Source organism: Alexandromys fortis, unplaced genomic scaffold (assembly GCF_014885135.2).
Source record: "Alexandromys fortis isolate MF-2015 unplaced genomic scaffold, M_Fortis_MF-2015_v1.1 scaffold_119, whole genome shotgun sequence".
Lineage (NCBI taxonomy): Eukaryota > Metazoa > Chordata > Mammalia > Rodentia > Cricetidae > Alexandromys > Alexandromys fortis.
Window position 1 is genome coordinate 2,330,300 of NW_026067991.1, and position 17,215 is coordinate 2,347,514.

At 49.6% G+C, this 17,215-nt stretch overlaps 1 protein-coding gene across 14 annotated transcripts in view; it reads left to right on the forward strand.

Annotated features, from left to right (window-relative positions):
- The first annotated feature begins 277 nt into the window (after window positions 1-277).
- The window catches only part of Tnk2 (tyrosine kinase non receptor 2), a 37,781-nt gene continuing 20,843 nt past the window's right edge, over window positions 278-17,215 (forward strand). For 4 of the 14 annotated variants that reach the window (XM_050159852.1, XM_050159855.1, XM_050159853.1 and 1 more), the window contains exon 1: window positions 14,249-14,317. In XM_050159852.1, the coding sequence (XP_050015809.1) occupies window positions 14,264-14,317 (54 nt within the window). In that variant the 5' untranslated portion in view covers window positions 14,249-14,263. Of the gene's footprint in view, window positions 475-14,248; window positions 14,318-16,512; window positions 16,842-17,215 lie in introns of those variants that run through there. The other 10 variants (XM_050159843.1, XM_050159845.1, XM_050159850.1 and 7 more) reach the window with 7 other exon arrangements.

Below are 17,215 nucleotides of genomic sequence, written 5' to 3' on the forward strand. Positions count from 1 at the left end.
GGTGGTCCTGGGAGCATCCCCCGCGAGTGGGAACAGACCCGAGCTACTGGGGAGGGCCAGACCTGTGGGACCCCGGGGGCCTGAAGGAGAGGGGCGTCTGGGGGTGCAGGAGGCAAATTGGCTGCCCGGGGTACAGGAGGGTCAGGTCGCGTGGGCCGTTCAGGAAACGTATCTGAACGGTAAAGGGTCCCCAGGAGGTGAGGAATTCCAAGGGGGACACAGGACCCGCAGGCGCAGGCGGCGGAGGAGGTGGTAATCTGCTAGCCACTTCGCTGCCATCAGGAGCCCTCCAGTGCCAAGAGTAATGCTGGAGGGTGTAGAGGATTGGGGAGCAGAAGAGCGTTGTGAACCTGACCTTTGGAAGCCATTGCCGGAGGGCAGGCACTGGCCTGCAGGACCTTCTCTGCTACCTCGAGTTTGAGCTTCCTCAAAGCAGTGTCTGCCTCCGGGTAGCTGAAAACTCAGGTAAGAAAGGTCAGTTTTGTTCCCAGCTGGAGTTGATGTGTTTAAAAGAATGGGCTCCAAACAGCCCTCAGGTTGACTAACCCCGGAGCATCCTCCGCCCCATTGTATCTGGCAGCTGCTACAGTGGAGTAGTCACTTTTTCAAGTCTAGACTGGATGTAAAGTCCTTTGAGTGGCAGTGGCAAGGGAGGGGAAGGTAGCCCCAGGGCTAAAGTTGCGGGGAAGAAGTCAGCCCTCCACCGGTCTGCTGGTGGTAGTAGGTGTGCGGCAAGTTGTGCAATTCGGCTCGGTGGCCTCCAGAAAAGGGAAGTGGGTAGTGTTGCTTTATCAGTGCCTTATCTTGTTGACCTGTGGGTCACGTGAGGATGCCAGTCAGTAGTGACTGGGGCACGAGCCTGACCTGCGCCTGCCACACGGTTTTGTCACGGTTGATTATGCTGTGGGCCCAAAGCCAAGGATGGGTAGAGGAGCAGAGCGCAACTGGTCTTCATCTCTGAATGGAGTGCCAAAGGAGAGAGGAGGGTGTCACAGCGGCTGCTGCCTCCTCTTTGGCCTAGGCCTTGACCTCACACTGTGGAAGGTGGCAGATAGGAGCTGTGGTATCCTATTGAGGTCTCTTCACACCCCCACCCAACCCTGGGGCTTGTTCTTGGCACAGCCTAGAGATGGAGCATACAGGGGCCAGGGTCAGGGGCTACATTTGGTTTCTTGTTGACACAAGGACCCACCAGTTCCTTCCTGGTCCAGGTGGGCTTTCTTTCCCTAGCCCTGTCAAGAGTTCTTGTATCTCTGCCCCACCAGTGGGGATGGATCCAGAGTTGCTCTCAGGGCCTTAGCAGGGAATATCTCTGCCCCAGCCCACCATGTGTCTATGGTTCAGATGACCCCCATACCCCAGTTCTGAACCAGCCTGGGTGGAGGTAGGGTTCTCCTGTGGGGGCAGAAGAAGGGGTGGTGGCGGCTAGGACTGGCAGAGGAGCCGGTTTGCCAGCTCTGGCAAGCCCAACCTGTCTGTCATGCTGTCTCAGACGTTCTGACACGGGGAGTTTAGCTGCTGTGTCCATGGTGCCACGCTTTCCTGGAATGAGCAGAGTGGTTCTGGCTCACTGACTTCAGTGGGGAGAGTTCTGCTCTCAGCGTATGTATAAGCATACACTTACTTTAGGGTGACTTTGCTGACTTTTCAGTGAACAGGAGGAGAGCAACTGGACTGCTTATTTGGCACCACCTGAGCTTGCAGTGCCTAGCATTTTGTGTAAGTGGAAATCAAATAGTGACCTTTTAGAGTCTAGCTTCTTTGGTTCAGCATCTTTATTTCAAAACTGGCTCATGTTGTTACACGTATCATTAGTTCATTCCCTGTCATTGCTCAATAGTCTCTAATGGGTATGTCATCGTCTTTATATCCATGTACGTGGTGATGGGTATGTTTCAGACTGAGTATTACAGAGTTAGCCTCTTCGGGTGCTTGTGTTAGCCTTAGTGTGGCTATATGCTTTCATTCTCCCAGGGAAATTCTTAGGACTGGAATGCTTGCTCGCATCATATTGTAGGTGAACATTTAACCTTTATCGAACTTGTAGACTTACTACATACCCCAATTAATAGCTACCACATTTGCATTTTCATAAACCAGTTAAAAATAAATTTAAAATGTTTTTTTAAAGCAACCAAGGAAATAATATTAAAAATAAGTAGTTGGCCATGGCTGCATGTACTTGTAGCCCCAGCTACTTGGGATGTTGAGGCAGGAGACTGACTTGAGCCCAGGAGCTAAACGCCAGCCTAAGCAACTTAGCAGGACTCCAGCTCAGCAAACAAGCAGCATCCCTCCCAAAAGACCCCAGGGCCCCAAACCTACCAGACAGACTGTTCTTCAAATGGTTGAACAATTTTATAACCCTACCATAGATTGTATGGTGGTGTGTTTAGACACCTAGGAGGTGTACAGTCTATCTGATAGGCTTTAATTAGCGTTCCCTTAGTGACTGTTGGTGTCCCTTCCTGCACTCGTTAGATGGGGAATCTATTCACGTTGTTTACCCATTGTGTGGATGTTTTTTCTCATTGTTTTAAAGAATTTAAAAATATATTCAGAATATAAGTTTTATCAGGTGTGTAATTTGCATGTTTTTCTTGTAGTTTGCGGCCTGAATTTTAATCATTCTCCCCTTTCTCATCCTTTCTCTTTGTTGTTGTTTTAACTTAATCATATTTACAATTATTTACTTAATGTGTGTATGTTCATATGTGTGAAAGCCAGGAAAAAAAAAACCTTTTGGTAGTCAGTATTTTTTGTCTACCGTATGGGTCCAGGAATTCAGCTCAAGTGATAAGTTTGGCAGCAAGTACCTTTTCCTCTTGAACCATCTTGCTAGCCTTTTTTTTTTTTTAAATCTTTAGACAGGATCTTATATATCCCTAGCCGACTTCAGCCTCCCTTTGTAGCTGAGGATGACCTTGAACCAGCTTGGTACACTAGGTTACCTCTTGCCACCGGTGGGATCCAGAAATGGAATTCATATTGGCTTTCGGTTCTCGGGCCTGCCTCAGTGCTGAAACTGCAGGCAGGTACCGCACATGCCACGGCTGATGTGGATGCTGATGATGCGGCGCCTGAACCCTCCCGAAGCTTACTTGGTCTAGCAGCTTTTAGCTTTCTTAGAGGTCCACTGCATTTTCTTGATAGTGCCCATGTCATCGGCTAACAAAGACGGTTTTATTTTTCCTTTCTGTGCCTGTAATCTATTTCCTTTTTTTTTTTTTTTTTTTTTTCTGGTCATAACGGCTGTATCGTGGTATGGAAGAATAGATAACCTCAGTGCCCATCCCTGAGGAAAACATATCTTTCACTGTTGAGCGTGCTATTAATTGTAGGGTTCCTTCATGTACAGAATGCCTCAGTTTGAAAACTTTCCTTCTGGTCCTGGTGGTGAGAGTCTTTTTTTGTTTTGTTTTGTTTTTTGAGACAGGGTTTCTCTGTAGCTTTGGAGCCTGTCCTGGAACTTTCTCTGTAGACCAGGCTGGCCTTGACTCACAGTACTCTTGTCTCACTAGTACTGGGATTAAAGGTGTGCACCACCACTGCCCAGTGAGTGTGTTAATCAGAATGGTTGTTGGGCATTGTCAGATGCTCTGTGTAAGTCAATGATGATTGAATTTTCTGTTTTGATTTATTAACGTGAGTAACATAAAATTTTATGTATATGATATTTATACCAGCACTATTATATGTGTGTGTGTGTCTATATACACATATATACACTACTTGTAAGTAATTTGTTAAGGTTTATTGTTTTAGTTTTTTTATTTTTAAGTTGTGTTGTCTGAGTTTTCTGTCCTGCCCAGTTCCCTCAGTTGTTAAGTCCCAAAGAAATCACACAGAGGTCAACATTAACTATAAACTGATTGGCCCATTAGCTCAGGCTTCTTATTAACTCTTATAACTTATATTAGCACATTATTCTTATCTGTGTTAGCCACATGGCTCGGTACCTTTTTCAGTGAGGCAGTCACATCCTGCTTCTTCTGTGGCTGGGCAAGGACTGCAGAGGAATGGGCTCCCTCCTTCCCAGAATTTTCCCACCTCTACTTCCTGTCTGGTTGTCCCACCTATACTTTCTGCCTGGCTGCTGGCCAATCAGCATTTATTTAAAATATAATTGACAAAATACAGACAATTGTCCCACACCAAGGTTGGACATCTATATCCCAGAATGGCCTTGAACTTGCTATGTGACTTAGGCTGGTCTTGAACTCTGTGCAGTCCTCTGGACTCAGCCTCAGCTTCCCTAGTGCTGGGATGGCAGGTATGTTCTACCACATCTGGATTGTGATCTTCTGTGGAGTCAGGCATAGTGTTTGTGGCATGTTGGTAACCCCAGCAGTTAGGAGACAGAAGCAAGAGGACCAGGCCAGCCTGGGCTGTGTATGGAGCAATACTCTATGTCCACAAAGAACTTGTGCCTTTGTTTTTAGGTACTTTTTTTGTATGACTGTAGAATTCATAGTATACATCTTTTACTTATTATAGTTTCTTTCAAGTGATACTAGTGTAAGAACCTTAAAGGATGCTTTCACTTCTCCCTCCTAGGAAACAATTGTTACAAATGACATGCTACATTGATACACTCACCTTACCTTTTAAACCATTTTGAATAATAAGCAAGTGCTTTCCTGGTAAGTGCCCAGCACTGTTCCCTTCATTCCTTGGGTGGTCCTTTCCCCTGGTCTCCGTCAGTGCCTGCCTTTACATGCATGAGAGCAGTGCTCAGCAGATCCTTGCGGGGACCTTTGGCATAGATCTCTGGCACGGTCTCCTTTCTGGCTCTCTGAATTGTAAGCACATGAATCTTCCCTGGGGCCTAAGCTCCAGCTTCTCAACTTAGTTTTATCTCTCGTTTTGATCAGGCTAGATGCCCATTATTTTCTTTCTTTTTATATCATTTTTATGTGCATTTCATGAGTGTTTTGGCTACATGTATGTATGTATGTGTACCACATGTGTGTCTGGTGCCATCAGAGGTCGGTAGGAAGCATCTGATCCCCTGGAACTGAAATTACAGACAGTTGTGAGCTGCCATGTAGATGCTGGGAACCTGATCCAGGTCCTCTGTAAGTGCACTAAGTGCTTTTTATGGCTAAGCCATATCTCTAGCCCCTTCCCCTTTACAAAAAGATTTTACTGTCATGTCCCCCCCCCACCTTGAGACAGGACCTTACTATATATTCCTGGTTGGTCTGATATTCACTCTGTAGACCAGGCTGACCTTGAACTCACAGAGATCATTTGTTCCTGCCTGCCAAGTGCTGGGATTAAAGATGGGCACCACCATGCCCGATTCTTGTCTGTCTGTCAGTCTGTCTGTCTATCTATCTGCTCATTTGACATGTTCAGTTATGCAAAGAAAAATGTATTCAACTGCATAAAAAGAATCATGTTTTCACATTACTAAACACACAATAGTAGTTAAAGTAGAGAACTGAAGAGTAGACAGGGTTTCTCTGTGTAGCTCTGGCTGTCCTGGAACTCACTCTGTAGACCACACTGGCTTCGAACTGAGAGATCCACCTGCTTCTGCCTCCCGAGTGCTGGGATTAAAGGCGTGCACCACCATCGCCTTGCTGCCTGCGGTCTCACTATGCTGCAGGAGATCCAGCTCATTGTGGGGGTGGGGAAGGCATGGTGGCAGGAAGCTCCTTCCAAGGCAGCAGGAAGTTACCATCTGACTTGCTCTAGGAAGTCGAGAGCACTTGGTTGGACTAGAGCTGGAACTGTGAGCGTCCCATCTCCTCTAGCTAGACCCTGTCTCCTAAGGAAGGGTCCCACAGCTCACCAGAACAGCCTCACTATCTGGGGACTGTGTGCTGGAACTCTTGCTATTTCCTGTTCAGATCATACTACATCCCCTTGATGGTTTTGGTAGCACATCCTCTGTAGTGTCCTGAAGAGGAATGTATACGAGCCATCCATTGGGACCACATCAGCCTATACTTGCTTAGTTGGTGGTTATATGACCATAGAGATCTAGGTAGGTGATATTTCCCTTCCCTGTCTTGAGGGTGTGAAGCTATTGTATTTTAGACTTCATAGTTTGCACTTATGTTAGTCACTGTCATTGTGATAAATACCTAAGGAAATCAGCTGAAGGGAGAAACACTTTTAGTGATGGTTTCAGTGTGCGCTTGGCTGGCTCCATGGCTTTTTGGCATGGTAGAGCAATGCTTCCAACTTTATGGAGGTAGGAAGATAGGCAGGAAGGGACCAATGTCAAAAGCACACCCTCAGTGACCTAATTCCTCAAGCCAGGCCCATGTCTAACTAATGTCCTCAAATTATGGCCTATCAAATGATTAATGCATTGACTAGGTCAGACACCTCATGGTCCAGTGACCTCTCCATAGCTCCACAAGCTGGTGGCCAAGCCTAGAACACGGGAGCCTTTCTGGGAACCCTTCACATCCAAACCATAAGAGTGTTTGAAGTTTAAGGTCATTCTGGTCCTTTGTGCAACTTGAAGAGTGGTTGAAACCATACTGCCCCACTAGCTGATCCGTGGATCCCTGAAGGATGTCTTCTTCCCAGAATACTGCCCCACTAGCTGATCTATGGCTCCCTGAAGGATATTTCCTTCCCAGAAAGCTGTGACTTGCTGAGACTTGGAGGTCTGCGTTTAAAAAAAAAGTATGTGTTTGTTTTTTAATTTCAGCATAAACGTGAGACTCTAATAAGAATAAATTTCTCTTGCGTGCTATGAGTTCTCCACTAATGTTAATGAGGCTTAACATCATTATTATCTGAATTATCCGAATAATGAGTAGGTCTGTAAGTTTATGCTTATTTCATGACGTGAAGAGTAGTTTTAAAAAGTGTGCCATGTTGGGGCTGGAGAGATGGCTCAGCAGTTAAGAGCACTGGCTGCTCTTCCAAAGGACCCAGGTTCAATTCCAGCACCTACATGATAGCTCACAACTGTCTGAAATTCCAGTTCTAGGGGATTGGCATCTTCATACAGATAAGCGTGCAGGCAGAACACTAATGCACATCTTTTTTTAAAGTGTCTCATGTCAGCAGTGGTTGCAGTATTGGAAAATGGGTTGGTTTGGCCAGGACAAACGATTTGGCACAGTTATAGGTTTTGTCTAGAGCTGTGGGTCTTAACCCAAGTACAGATCCTTTTGAAGAGTCTTCAAGACTACTTGGACCAATTTGATGAGAATCATGGGGGATGGAGCCCAGTGTTGACATTTTCATAGCACCCAGTTGATTTTAGTGCATAGACAAAGAACTCCCCCTACTCCAGAGCTTAGAGATCCTTGCTTTCACATGGTACTTAATGGACCAGTGGCAACAGCATCTTTCAAGAGCTTGTTAGAAATTCAGACACAGCCGAATGGTGGTGGTGGCGGCACACGCCTTTAATGTCAGCACTCAGGAGGCAGAGGCAGGCAGGTCTCTGAGTTGGAGGCCAACCTGGTTTTGGGACAGCCAAGGCTACACAGAGAAACAGTCTTGAAAAAAAAATTCAATGCAGAAAACTTTTTGATGTCAACCTTGTATCTGTGAAGTTGGGACCTACATTTGTGACTTAGGTGTACTGTAGATTTAAAAACAGTGACCTGCACTTAGGAATGCCTGCTGTGAGCCTGCCTGCTAGTTGGGAGTGGATCTGTTTACTCTTGTCTGCTTTATTTTTCGTCTTTGTTTGTGTGTGCGAAAGAGGAGGGGATTAAAAACAACCTAGTCTTCTACCTCATTCTGAGACCGTTGTGTTTGGTGTGATGCCGTGTGTGCTAGTCTCACCAGCCCGCAGTAACCAGGATTCTCCTGTCTCCTCCCACCGTGCCATAGGAACACTGGGAATTTGCTACCTTGATTGGTTTTAAGTGGGTTTTTCGGAGATTCAGACTCTTTATACAGGTTTAGGTCCTTGCACTTTTGCAGCCATCTCCTTAGCCCACAGTCTGCTTTCTTATCTGTGGAAGGGCTCATGAGGCTGTGGCCCACGTGCGGAGGTCAGTACATAGCTTGTTTTCACGAGACCATGGCCCACGTGTGGAGGTCAGTGCGTAGCTTGTTTTCATTAGACCGTGGCCCACGTGTGAAGGTCAGTACATAGCTTGTTTTCACGAGACTGTGACCCATGTATGGAGGTCAGTGCGTAGCTTAAGTTCTTCCGCCATGTGTTGGCTGGGGTCAAGCTGAGGGTTGACCTTAAGGAGTCAGGCATTCACCTTAACAGCTGAGCCATCTCCACAGCCCAATTGTTTTTGATACTTTGTTTCCTGGTTTAAAAACAAAAAGATCTTGTTCTTATTTTGTGGATACACTTTATCAGTTTGAGCATATTACTGAGAATTATCTGTCTGAAATTTTCTTCTGGAGAATCTTATTTTTTTTTCTTTTTTCATTTTTTTTCCTTCTCATTTGCTTTTTTGTGTACATTTTGTTTTCTCCCAAGCCAGAGGCTTTCCTTTGTTATTTGGTATATTTTTGTTGTCTGTTTCTAATCTAGGAAGAAGCTTGCTGTGGTGCTGGGTAGCTTGTTGAGGGTGGCTCGTAGACAGTCTCATGGGGACTTGGGCAAGCTGTTTATTGGAAGCCCCTAGGTTGCGTGTCTTTACATCTTGGTCTGGTTGAAGCCCAGAACTTGTGTTTTGCCAGCCCCCGGCCCCAGGTTTCTGGAGCAGGTAGAGAAGGGAGCTGTCATCTTGGCATTAGTTACCGTGTGCTCTCCTCCTTGAGATGTGGCTCTCCCTATTGTTAGTGATGCCTCTGGGATACTGTGCAGACCTAGTGTGTTCTCTATGGAGAGAGACGAGCCTCTGCAGAGTGTGGAGGGTGCTGGGAAGGCAGACGAGGTATCGTTAGCTCTTACATGGAGGTAAGCAGTTACAACCTTGTCCTTTTCCTTCCAACACATCACCTCTATGTTCTCGCTCATCACTTTGTGTCCACTCCTGATGACTCCTTTCATGCTTTGGAGCAGGTGCCTCCCGTACTCATCCAGAATCTCAGTTTGCTTGTGATCAAACAGGCAGGATGCCATGGGATTTGAAGTACCCTGACGTTTCTCCTACTCCAGACTCTCAGGCCTCAAGCCTGCAGTGGCTCCCCTGTTCCAGTGGCTGGGACTTTGGTCTGAAGGGTGTTGGTGCATGGTGAACGTCGTACAGTGTACTGCTCTGGTGTGTCTGCGCTGTTGTTCCTCTCCTCACCCCACTACAGGGCCCAACAATAGGCCTCTTTAGCCCGGGGTTGCTGCCCAAGGAATGGGGGTGGGCAAAGCGAGAGCTAGAAGTAGACCGGGTGGCCAGCCCTGGAAGAGCCCTGGCAGTGGCTGACTGCAGTGGCTGACTGCATTGTCCTCTGGCTGCTCTCTTTTCCCTGGAGCCGGTGATGAGTCTTGTTGCCATGAGGGTGCCTGGACAGGATGGAGGGCAAGAGGTCTGATGTTCAAGTCCTGGTGCAGCAGTGTGTCATACATGGACAGGAAACCTGGACAGTTAGAGGAATTTGTCCTGGGTCACACACTTTTAGTGTATTGATAGGAAAATAGCAGAGCTCCAGGAGCATGGTAGGACTCTAGGTGACCTGTGGGTAGCAGGGTTGACATGCTTCTCTTTGGCTGGTGGAGCACAAATCCCATTACTTCATAATCAAGACCCACAGGTGGGGTGTTCAGTGCAGGCTGAGGATGCAGATTCCTCTCTTCCTCTGAAGTTGGAGGGTCTGGTCAACCCATGTGGCATTCTGAACCCAAATGTGTTGTTGGGGTTTTCTGTCCTGCCAGGTTACCACAATCGTTAAGTCCCAAAGAAATCACACAGAGTTCTACATTAACTATAAACTGATTGGCCCATTAGCTCAGGCTTCTTATTAACTCTTATAACTTACATTAGCCCATTATTCTTGTCTATGTTAGCCACATGGCTCGGTACCTTTTTCAGCAGGGTGGTCACATCCTGCTTCTTCTGTGGCTGGGCAAGGATTGCGTCCTCTTCCCAGAATTCTCCTGTTCACCATGACCTACCTCTACTTCCTGTCTGCTTGTCCCGCCTATACTTCCTGCCTGGCTACTGGCAAGTCAGTGTTATTTAAAATATAATTGACAGACTACAAACCATGGTCCCACACCACAAATCTGTTTCCCTTAGTCCAGTAGGAAAACTCCTTTGTGAGGGCTGGTTCAGACTCTCCACTGGCTTGAACCAGTCCTTGTGTCTGAAATGGCTATATAGCAACAGGGTAGTTTAGTGGGGCTGGAGCAAAAGTGTTGACATGATTGACAGCCCCTCTTTCCGCAAAGGAGTTGTCTTCTCTGGGTTGAAAACAGTGAGGAGGAATAGGGCCTGATGGTATACATGTTTAATCCCAGCACTTAGAAGGTCGAGACAGGCAGAGTTCCAGGCTAGCTAAGGCTACAATGTGCAGACGGGAGGGCAAGGAAAGCCAGGGCAGGGAGAGAGCAGGCGATCAGACTTTTCCCTGGTGTCTATCAGGCAGCCAGATGACGACTGCTCCTGGTTTCGAGGCCACCTTTCTCCATTGTCTGTCTCAAAGGCTGAAGTCCTTTTTACCTCTCTTGCTAGGTTCTGGCAATTTTGCCAGGTACTAACCACATTAGAAGCCTATGCAAATGCCTATCTCAGTAGAATTATATACTAACCCAAAGAATTACATAAATAATAACTCTTTAAGGACTGGAATGTGATGGATAATATTATTTTTTTATGTGCGTGGTGTTTTGCCTGCACATGTGTTTATGCAGTGCATTACAGGAGTGCAGTGCCCATAGTAACCAGAAGAGGGCGTCAGATCCCCTAGAACTGGAGTTACAGGCAGTTGTGAGCACCATGTAGGTGCTGGGAATTGAACAGTGGTCCTTTGGAAGAGCAGCCAGTACATTTAAGCACCAAGCCATCCCTCTATCCAGCCCCCCATGGTGGATAATTTTTAAAAATATTTTTGGCTCTTCTACATGTTTTTGTTCTCTTATTTATATGCATTCCTTCAACGAAACAACAGGGGGCTTGGTAGAAGCAGCCATTTGGGGATAGAAAATGGGGACTTAGAGAAATGATGGCATTTGATTAGGGTCTTAAAAAAATATAGGAGTTCATCTTGAAGTTGAAGAGAGTGAGGACCACAGAGGAGAGCTTTGATCTCTTTGATATAGGTGGGAGGAGGGCCGAGAAGGTTGAGGTAGTGTGTGATTGGGTGGTGGCCTGGGGAAAGGAGGAGCCATGGCTGCTGCTGGGGGTGTGGTTTCTGGCCTGGGATGGTTGGTGCTGTTTGCCATTAGGATGCTGGGCAGATGCTGGAATAGCTGCCATCAGGAGTAGTAGTAGGCATGCCCAGCAGGAGTTAGGGGAGGAGCGCTCTGTTGGGATGTGCAGATTGTGGCGCCAGCGCAGCATCCTGCTGGAGCTCCTGTGTTCATTCTGACAAAGGAGTTGAGAGCTGCAGGGGCTTCCAAGGTGGCTGTAGGACCTAGGAATGAGGAAGCGGCCTCCAGAGAATTAACTGTTTTTAGAAAAGAAGGAAGGGTGAGGTCTGAAGTCTTTAGAAATAACAGCTAAGGAGAATAATGGTAACTGGTAGGGAGAGAGAGCCGTGTTCCTCTGGGGCGTGACCACTTCTCTAGGGCGTGACCACTGGTAGGTTGTCCACGCTTCTGTGGGTGGCCTCACTCCCGTGAGCATATGAGCAACACTAATTGGATTCAGTGGGTTATAAAAAACATGAAACAACAGAAATAAAAGATACAACAACCGGCTCAGAGAATGAATGGTGCTCAGAGAGGACGTAGTAGTTATAAAGACAGTCTGTCTTAAGAGGCTGGGCCGCTGTTTGCAGTCTAATACGGTGCGTGCTTTAAAATACTCCCTAATTCTCCTCTAGATGTTATTTCATTAGTTAGATTTCAAGTAAAATATTTTTTTAAAATGTAAGGAAGACAAGCTAGGCAGTGGTGGCTCATGCCTTTGATCCCAGTCCTCAGGAGAGAGACAGGCGGAGCTCTAAGGAAGACAAGCTGGGCAGTGGGGGCGCATGCCTTTAATCCTAGTCCCTGGGAAGTAGAGACAGGCAGAGCTCTAAGGTCCAGGACAGCCAGGGCTACCCAGAGAAACCCTGTCTTGGGGGTTGCAGAGGGGGGAAGATGAGGTTTTAGGCTAGCCTTGGTCTGTGGGCCCAATATCCGTAGAGAAAATAGCTCAGCCTGGCCCAAGCACAGGACCTCAGTTAGCCAGCTCCTTAGGAGTGAGTGGGCCCCTTGTCCTGGAGATGGAGAGGGTGTGGACAGCCATGGTGTGTGTCTGAATCACTCCCTTCTCTTCCTTGGCCTCTGGCCAGCTGCCTCCTCAGACCAGTGATGTCAGACCACGCTGACCTGAAGGTGTGGGGTTGCCTGGTATAGTCCCCTCTGGAATGAGGTCTTGAGGGGAACCAGCCTGGCCTTGGGCCAGAAGCCTGGGCCCTGAAGCCTGGGCCCCGCATACATAGAGGTGAGTTGAGCTGATCTGACTTGGCGGAGTTCGTATGGGCGGCAGGAGAATTCTGTGGCTGTGGCTAGGGGAGGAGCTGTGGGCTCCTGTGTTTACCAGAGAGGAAGAGGGGGTGAGGGACAGCTTGGTTGTTGGGTTGGCATACAGTCCCAAGAATATGGTAGGCTATTTTTTGGAAAAAAACAAAATCCTCTTGGCAGGAAGTTGCTTGTCATGTCCACTTCGCAGTGTGAATTTGTGGTTTCCCTGGAGCTGTTGGGCTGGCTCTGTTTGGTTATATGGTGTGGAGAGCTAAAGGAGAGTGAGGCCCAGTGAGGGTGTCTGTGTGGACTGGATTCCCGGATGTCACGGTAGTGTGGTTTCTGTGCATTTCGTGACAGTGCAGGGATGGGAGATGAGATGGAGCACGCAGGAACGAGGGATGGTTTTGAATCAGACTTCATTCAGCCCACCTGGGCAAAAGGGGATGGGCAAGGTGTATTCAGCCTTGCTTTCTCTTCATGTTGCCCACTCTGGGCTCTGGTAACAGTGCCCAAGACTAGTTTCTACCATCGCTGTGGTAAGATACCAGGGAGCCTCCACGTAGGCTAGAACCTGGGGCCTGGCAGAGTCCTCTCCCTGCCATAGCTGCTCCAAGATGGGCTGTGTGGGGAGGAAGTAAAGCCTGCTGGGAACTCACAAAGTGCCCTCCTAGGCTCTCTTCTTTTGCCTTGGGGCTGATTGCAGGAGTATCTAAACATTTTTCTCTGCCTCGCACGCGTCCCAGGAAGGAGGAGAGTGCCTTGAGCTCAGCTGAGCTCTAAATACCTGCTTGGAAGGAGTCGGGATGCCTCAGATGCCATAGGAATGAGGGTGTGTGTGTCTCTGCTCGCACTTTTCCCAGCCTGTGTTGGAGCCACTTCTCCAGCAGTCTGGGCTCCTCAGCTCTGAAGTCACAAGCGTCTGCTGAGCATGCCCAGACCCAGTGCTGTCTGAGAGGAAGGAGAGGTCGAGGACTGGAGAGCTAAGGGCAATAGGATGCCCTGGGTCTGGGTCTGTCAGTCTGCCCATGGGGAGTGGGGGATGGACAGAGGGATAGCGATGTGGCTTCCATGACTGGGTGAGGAGTGAGTTAGGGAGCTTAGAACTTGTATGTGTTCTCAGCAGGTGGGTGCCAAGCATTCTTGGAGTGGAGTAGACCTGGGTGTTAAGGGGGTAGGAAGAAGATATTTCAATCCCCAAGATTGCTGGGAGGGGCTCGGTGAAGTAGGACACAGGCCTCTGTGGCTTCTTAGGTGACCCCGGTATTATTGAGTATCAGGGTGTTTGGATCACTGAGGTACTAATTGGTGACTCTGGAGCTTGAATTCTTGGAGGCTCCTGAAGTTCAGGGGAGCAATGGCTCTGAAGTCAGAGAGGGTGGAGCCTCTGCTCTGGTTTCCTAAGGGTCGCGGCTGCCACTGCTTGCTGGTTAGCTGCATAGGGGCAACGCTACACAGAGACGAATAGAAACTGGGAAGGAGGCTGTGGGGACTGGGTGCCCACAGGCCGGGCCCAACCGGAGCAGAGGCTGTGATAACCTGGTTGTGGACCTGAGCCCTTGGAATTCATGCAGGTGCCGGGATTGGAGCCTTTCCAGCCCAGGCGCTTTAGCAGCCCCTCCCCTCCTGAAGGATGCTCGAGGCCCGCCCCCGCCCCCCTGGACGCAGGGGAGTGACGCTGCGGGTGCTGCTGCTGCCGGTGCGGCTGGAGGGGCGGGGGCTGCGGGTAGCTCCGCTTCCCTCTGCCCCCACGGTGGGACTTTGGGTACAATGGGGGAGAGATCTGCTTACCAGCGCCTGGCTGGGGGCGAGGAGGGACAGCAGGTAATGGGGATAGCGAGAAACCTGGAAGTCAGGCCTCATCTGCTGGTGCTCTGTGGGCCCAGCTCTGTTCTCTGCAGCAGAGCTTCTTCGTGAGAGCTCAGGGTGCCTGTGTCCCGTCCCCCGTCCCGCCCCCTCCTCCCCCGAGCTGTAGGGCTAGGAGGCTGGGTGCAGAGCGGGGTGTGTGTGTGTGTGTGTGTGTGTGTGTGTGTGTGTGGCTGATAAGTCTGAGGTGATGGTGGTGGTGAATTATTGATGCTGGTATCTGACTCAGTGTGGGTCCCTAGGGGTACAAATAAGCTACCCTTTGGGCTTTCTGCATTGCGGGTTAGGAGCCTAGGAAACACATCTAGTATTCAGGAACACTCTTTTATAGGAGGAAGCTGTGTTTGGGGCGTTCCCATTTATTGAGTATGTGTATGAATCCAAATATCCCTGTGGGCTTTGGAAAATGGCACGGGTCCTCTTCCCCTTGGAGATCAAGCACTTTCTTTCCTAGCCGGGAGAGAGCAGTAGCTGGCAGGAAAAGGGGAATGTGCCTGGGAGTTGAGAGGCAGAAAGGTCAGGTCTGTTTTCCCAGGCAAGGAAGAGGTCCAGGAACTGATCTGGCTTCTGACCCCACGATATACGTCTGTTGCCCTCTTCAAGTCTCCCATAGCTGGATTCTGGGTAAGCTGCCAGGTGTTCTTACGCAGACACCCGAGGGAACGATCAGGCATAGTTTTCTGGTGAATTTGGGGCATTCCTTTCAGGGGTGGCTGGAGTTTTTACGCTGACCACTCTAATCAGCTTCAGTTTAGCAGTAGAGAAAAAAAAAAAAAACCTGTTTTAATTTACTGACAGACGCAGGTCAGCTTCAGGTGGTATCTTATGGAGAAGGATCGTCTGTAGCCTGCTGCAGTCTGAGGGTGTGGTCAGCCAACCTGTGCTGAAAGGCGTGTAGCCTCGGCCTGACCTTGCCTTGCACATTTGACCTCAGTGGTCACACTGATTGTTTGCTAAGCCTGAAGAGAAGCTGTACTTGGCAGTCCACAGTCTTTGTATGACTGATGGCAATGGGGAAGGGCTGTTGCTGGGGGCACCCCTCATCAGAATAGAAAATGGCTGTCCTTCTAGCTAGGAGTCCAACCACTGAAAAAGATCCTGGAAAGAGTCTGCTGGGATGCTGACTCCCCAAAACTCCCCCATGAGCCAGCTGTGGCTCCCTGAGCTGGCAGCCAGCTGGGTAGGGACAAGAGAGCAGTGTACAAGAAACAGGGGCTCCTTACACTGGGGGGTGGTGCTGGGATCTGGGGAGCAGAAGAGGACTTCCTGCAGCTGTCAGGTGTATCTGGGAGCTGCAGTGAGGGGGTGTAGAGCAGCTGGCCTCTTTGAGGGGCAGAGGGAACATTTGTCAGCTGTAGGAATATGGGGGTCCCTAGGGGCTTGGTGGGGTGCCTCCTTAAGCTGAGGTTGTTATGTGTGTGCAGTGCTGTACGAGATGCTACCCTGCAGCCTGAGCTGCAGCTTTGAGGTGGGAGCATCCCGGCAGAGGGCTTGGACATGTTTGTTTATTTGGAGGGAGTCTTGGGTCTTTGCCAGATAATCTGGGAAGTAGGCACCCTGGTTGTTGTGGGCAGTACACAAGGCAATCCGGGGGAGGGGTGGAGATTCTCACCACCCCCCTTGGCTGGACTGTCCCACTCTGGCAGGCTGCCAGCCTCCTATTTCCGTCGGGCACCAGGGTAACAGGGCCACATTAGGGTCTGAGCCAGGAGACACCCAGCCAAGGTTGGGACGTGTGTGGGGGAGGGTCTTTGAAGGATCTGTCTGCAGGATCCAGGAAAGACTCAGAATCCAAGCCCCCAATTCAGGCTGCAGTCAAGTCCCCATAGACCCGGAAAAGCCCCATGGAGGCTTGTAACCCGTTTTTATATGTGCTGTTTGGTTCACGGCCCCCACACTGAAATCCCAGGGATTGTCTGCAACCGTGAGGGCTGCAGTGGAGGCTAGAGACAGGGAGCCTTGTGTATGGGGAGTCAGTGGGGCCGGTGCTAGGAGGAAGAGTGCCCCCCCCATTCCTGCTGTCCTCTTGGCAGTGATTCAGAAAGGTCTTTTTTCAGCCAGTGTCAGAGCCGCTCAGCTGGGGAGGGAGGGAGGGAAGGAGGACAGGCGGGCAAGCAGGCAGTGGGGGGAAGCCCGGGGGTAGGACTAGAGCTGTGAGCACTGCCCTGGAGAGGAGACAGGAGAGGACCCAGCCTGCGGCCAGCTGTGGAGCAAAGCCGGCACTCCGTTCTTCCCCGTTCCCTACTTCTGGTGGGACTTGGGGGATTTCGAAGACAGGTTTCCCACCCTCTGGCCGGTTTCCTTGCTGGGCAGAGCATAAAACTCAGAAGCTGCGACCCTTGCCTGCCCTCTTTAGATCTAGGCCATAGCTCCTTTGACTTCTTAGGGGCTTCAGTTTGTGGAGATGCCGGCAGCCCGTCGGTTCCCTGGCCTTGAGCTCTCCTTTCCTCTCTTGGCCAGACTGCGGCGACGTCTGTACACAGTGAGTGGTGGTGTGGGGGGGCTGGGGGTGGGAAGCGCACTTGCTGTGGACATGGTTAGCCCCTCGGTAGCAGCACTTTACAGAGAGGCAGGGTAGGCATGACTGAGCGGCACCTTCCTGAGGCTCACGGAGTGTAAGCTGGAGTGTCTTCCTTCCTAGCTGCCGCAGTCGTTCTTGGGAGCCTGTGTGCACGCCTACGTGTATGAGTGTGTGGTCAGTCTGGTGTGTGCTTACACACAGGCCATGCAGCTGCATGTGCAGTACACAGGTAGTGTAGATTTCCTACCATGTTGTGGGCCAGACTGTCTGAGCTGGGAGTCGCTGCTCTAGTGCCCTGTGCATCACAGACAAAGGAACGTGGCTGGAGGGAGTCT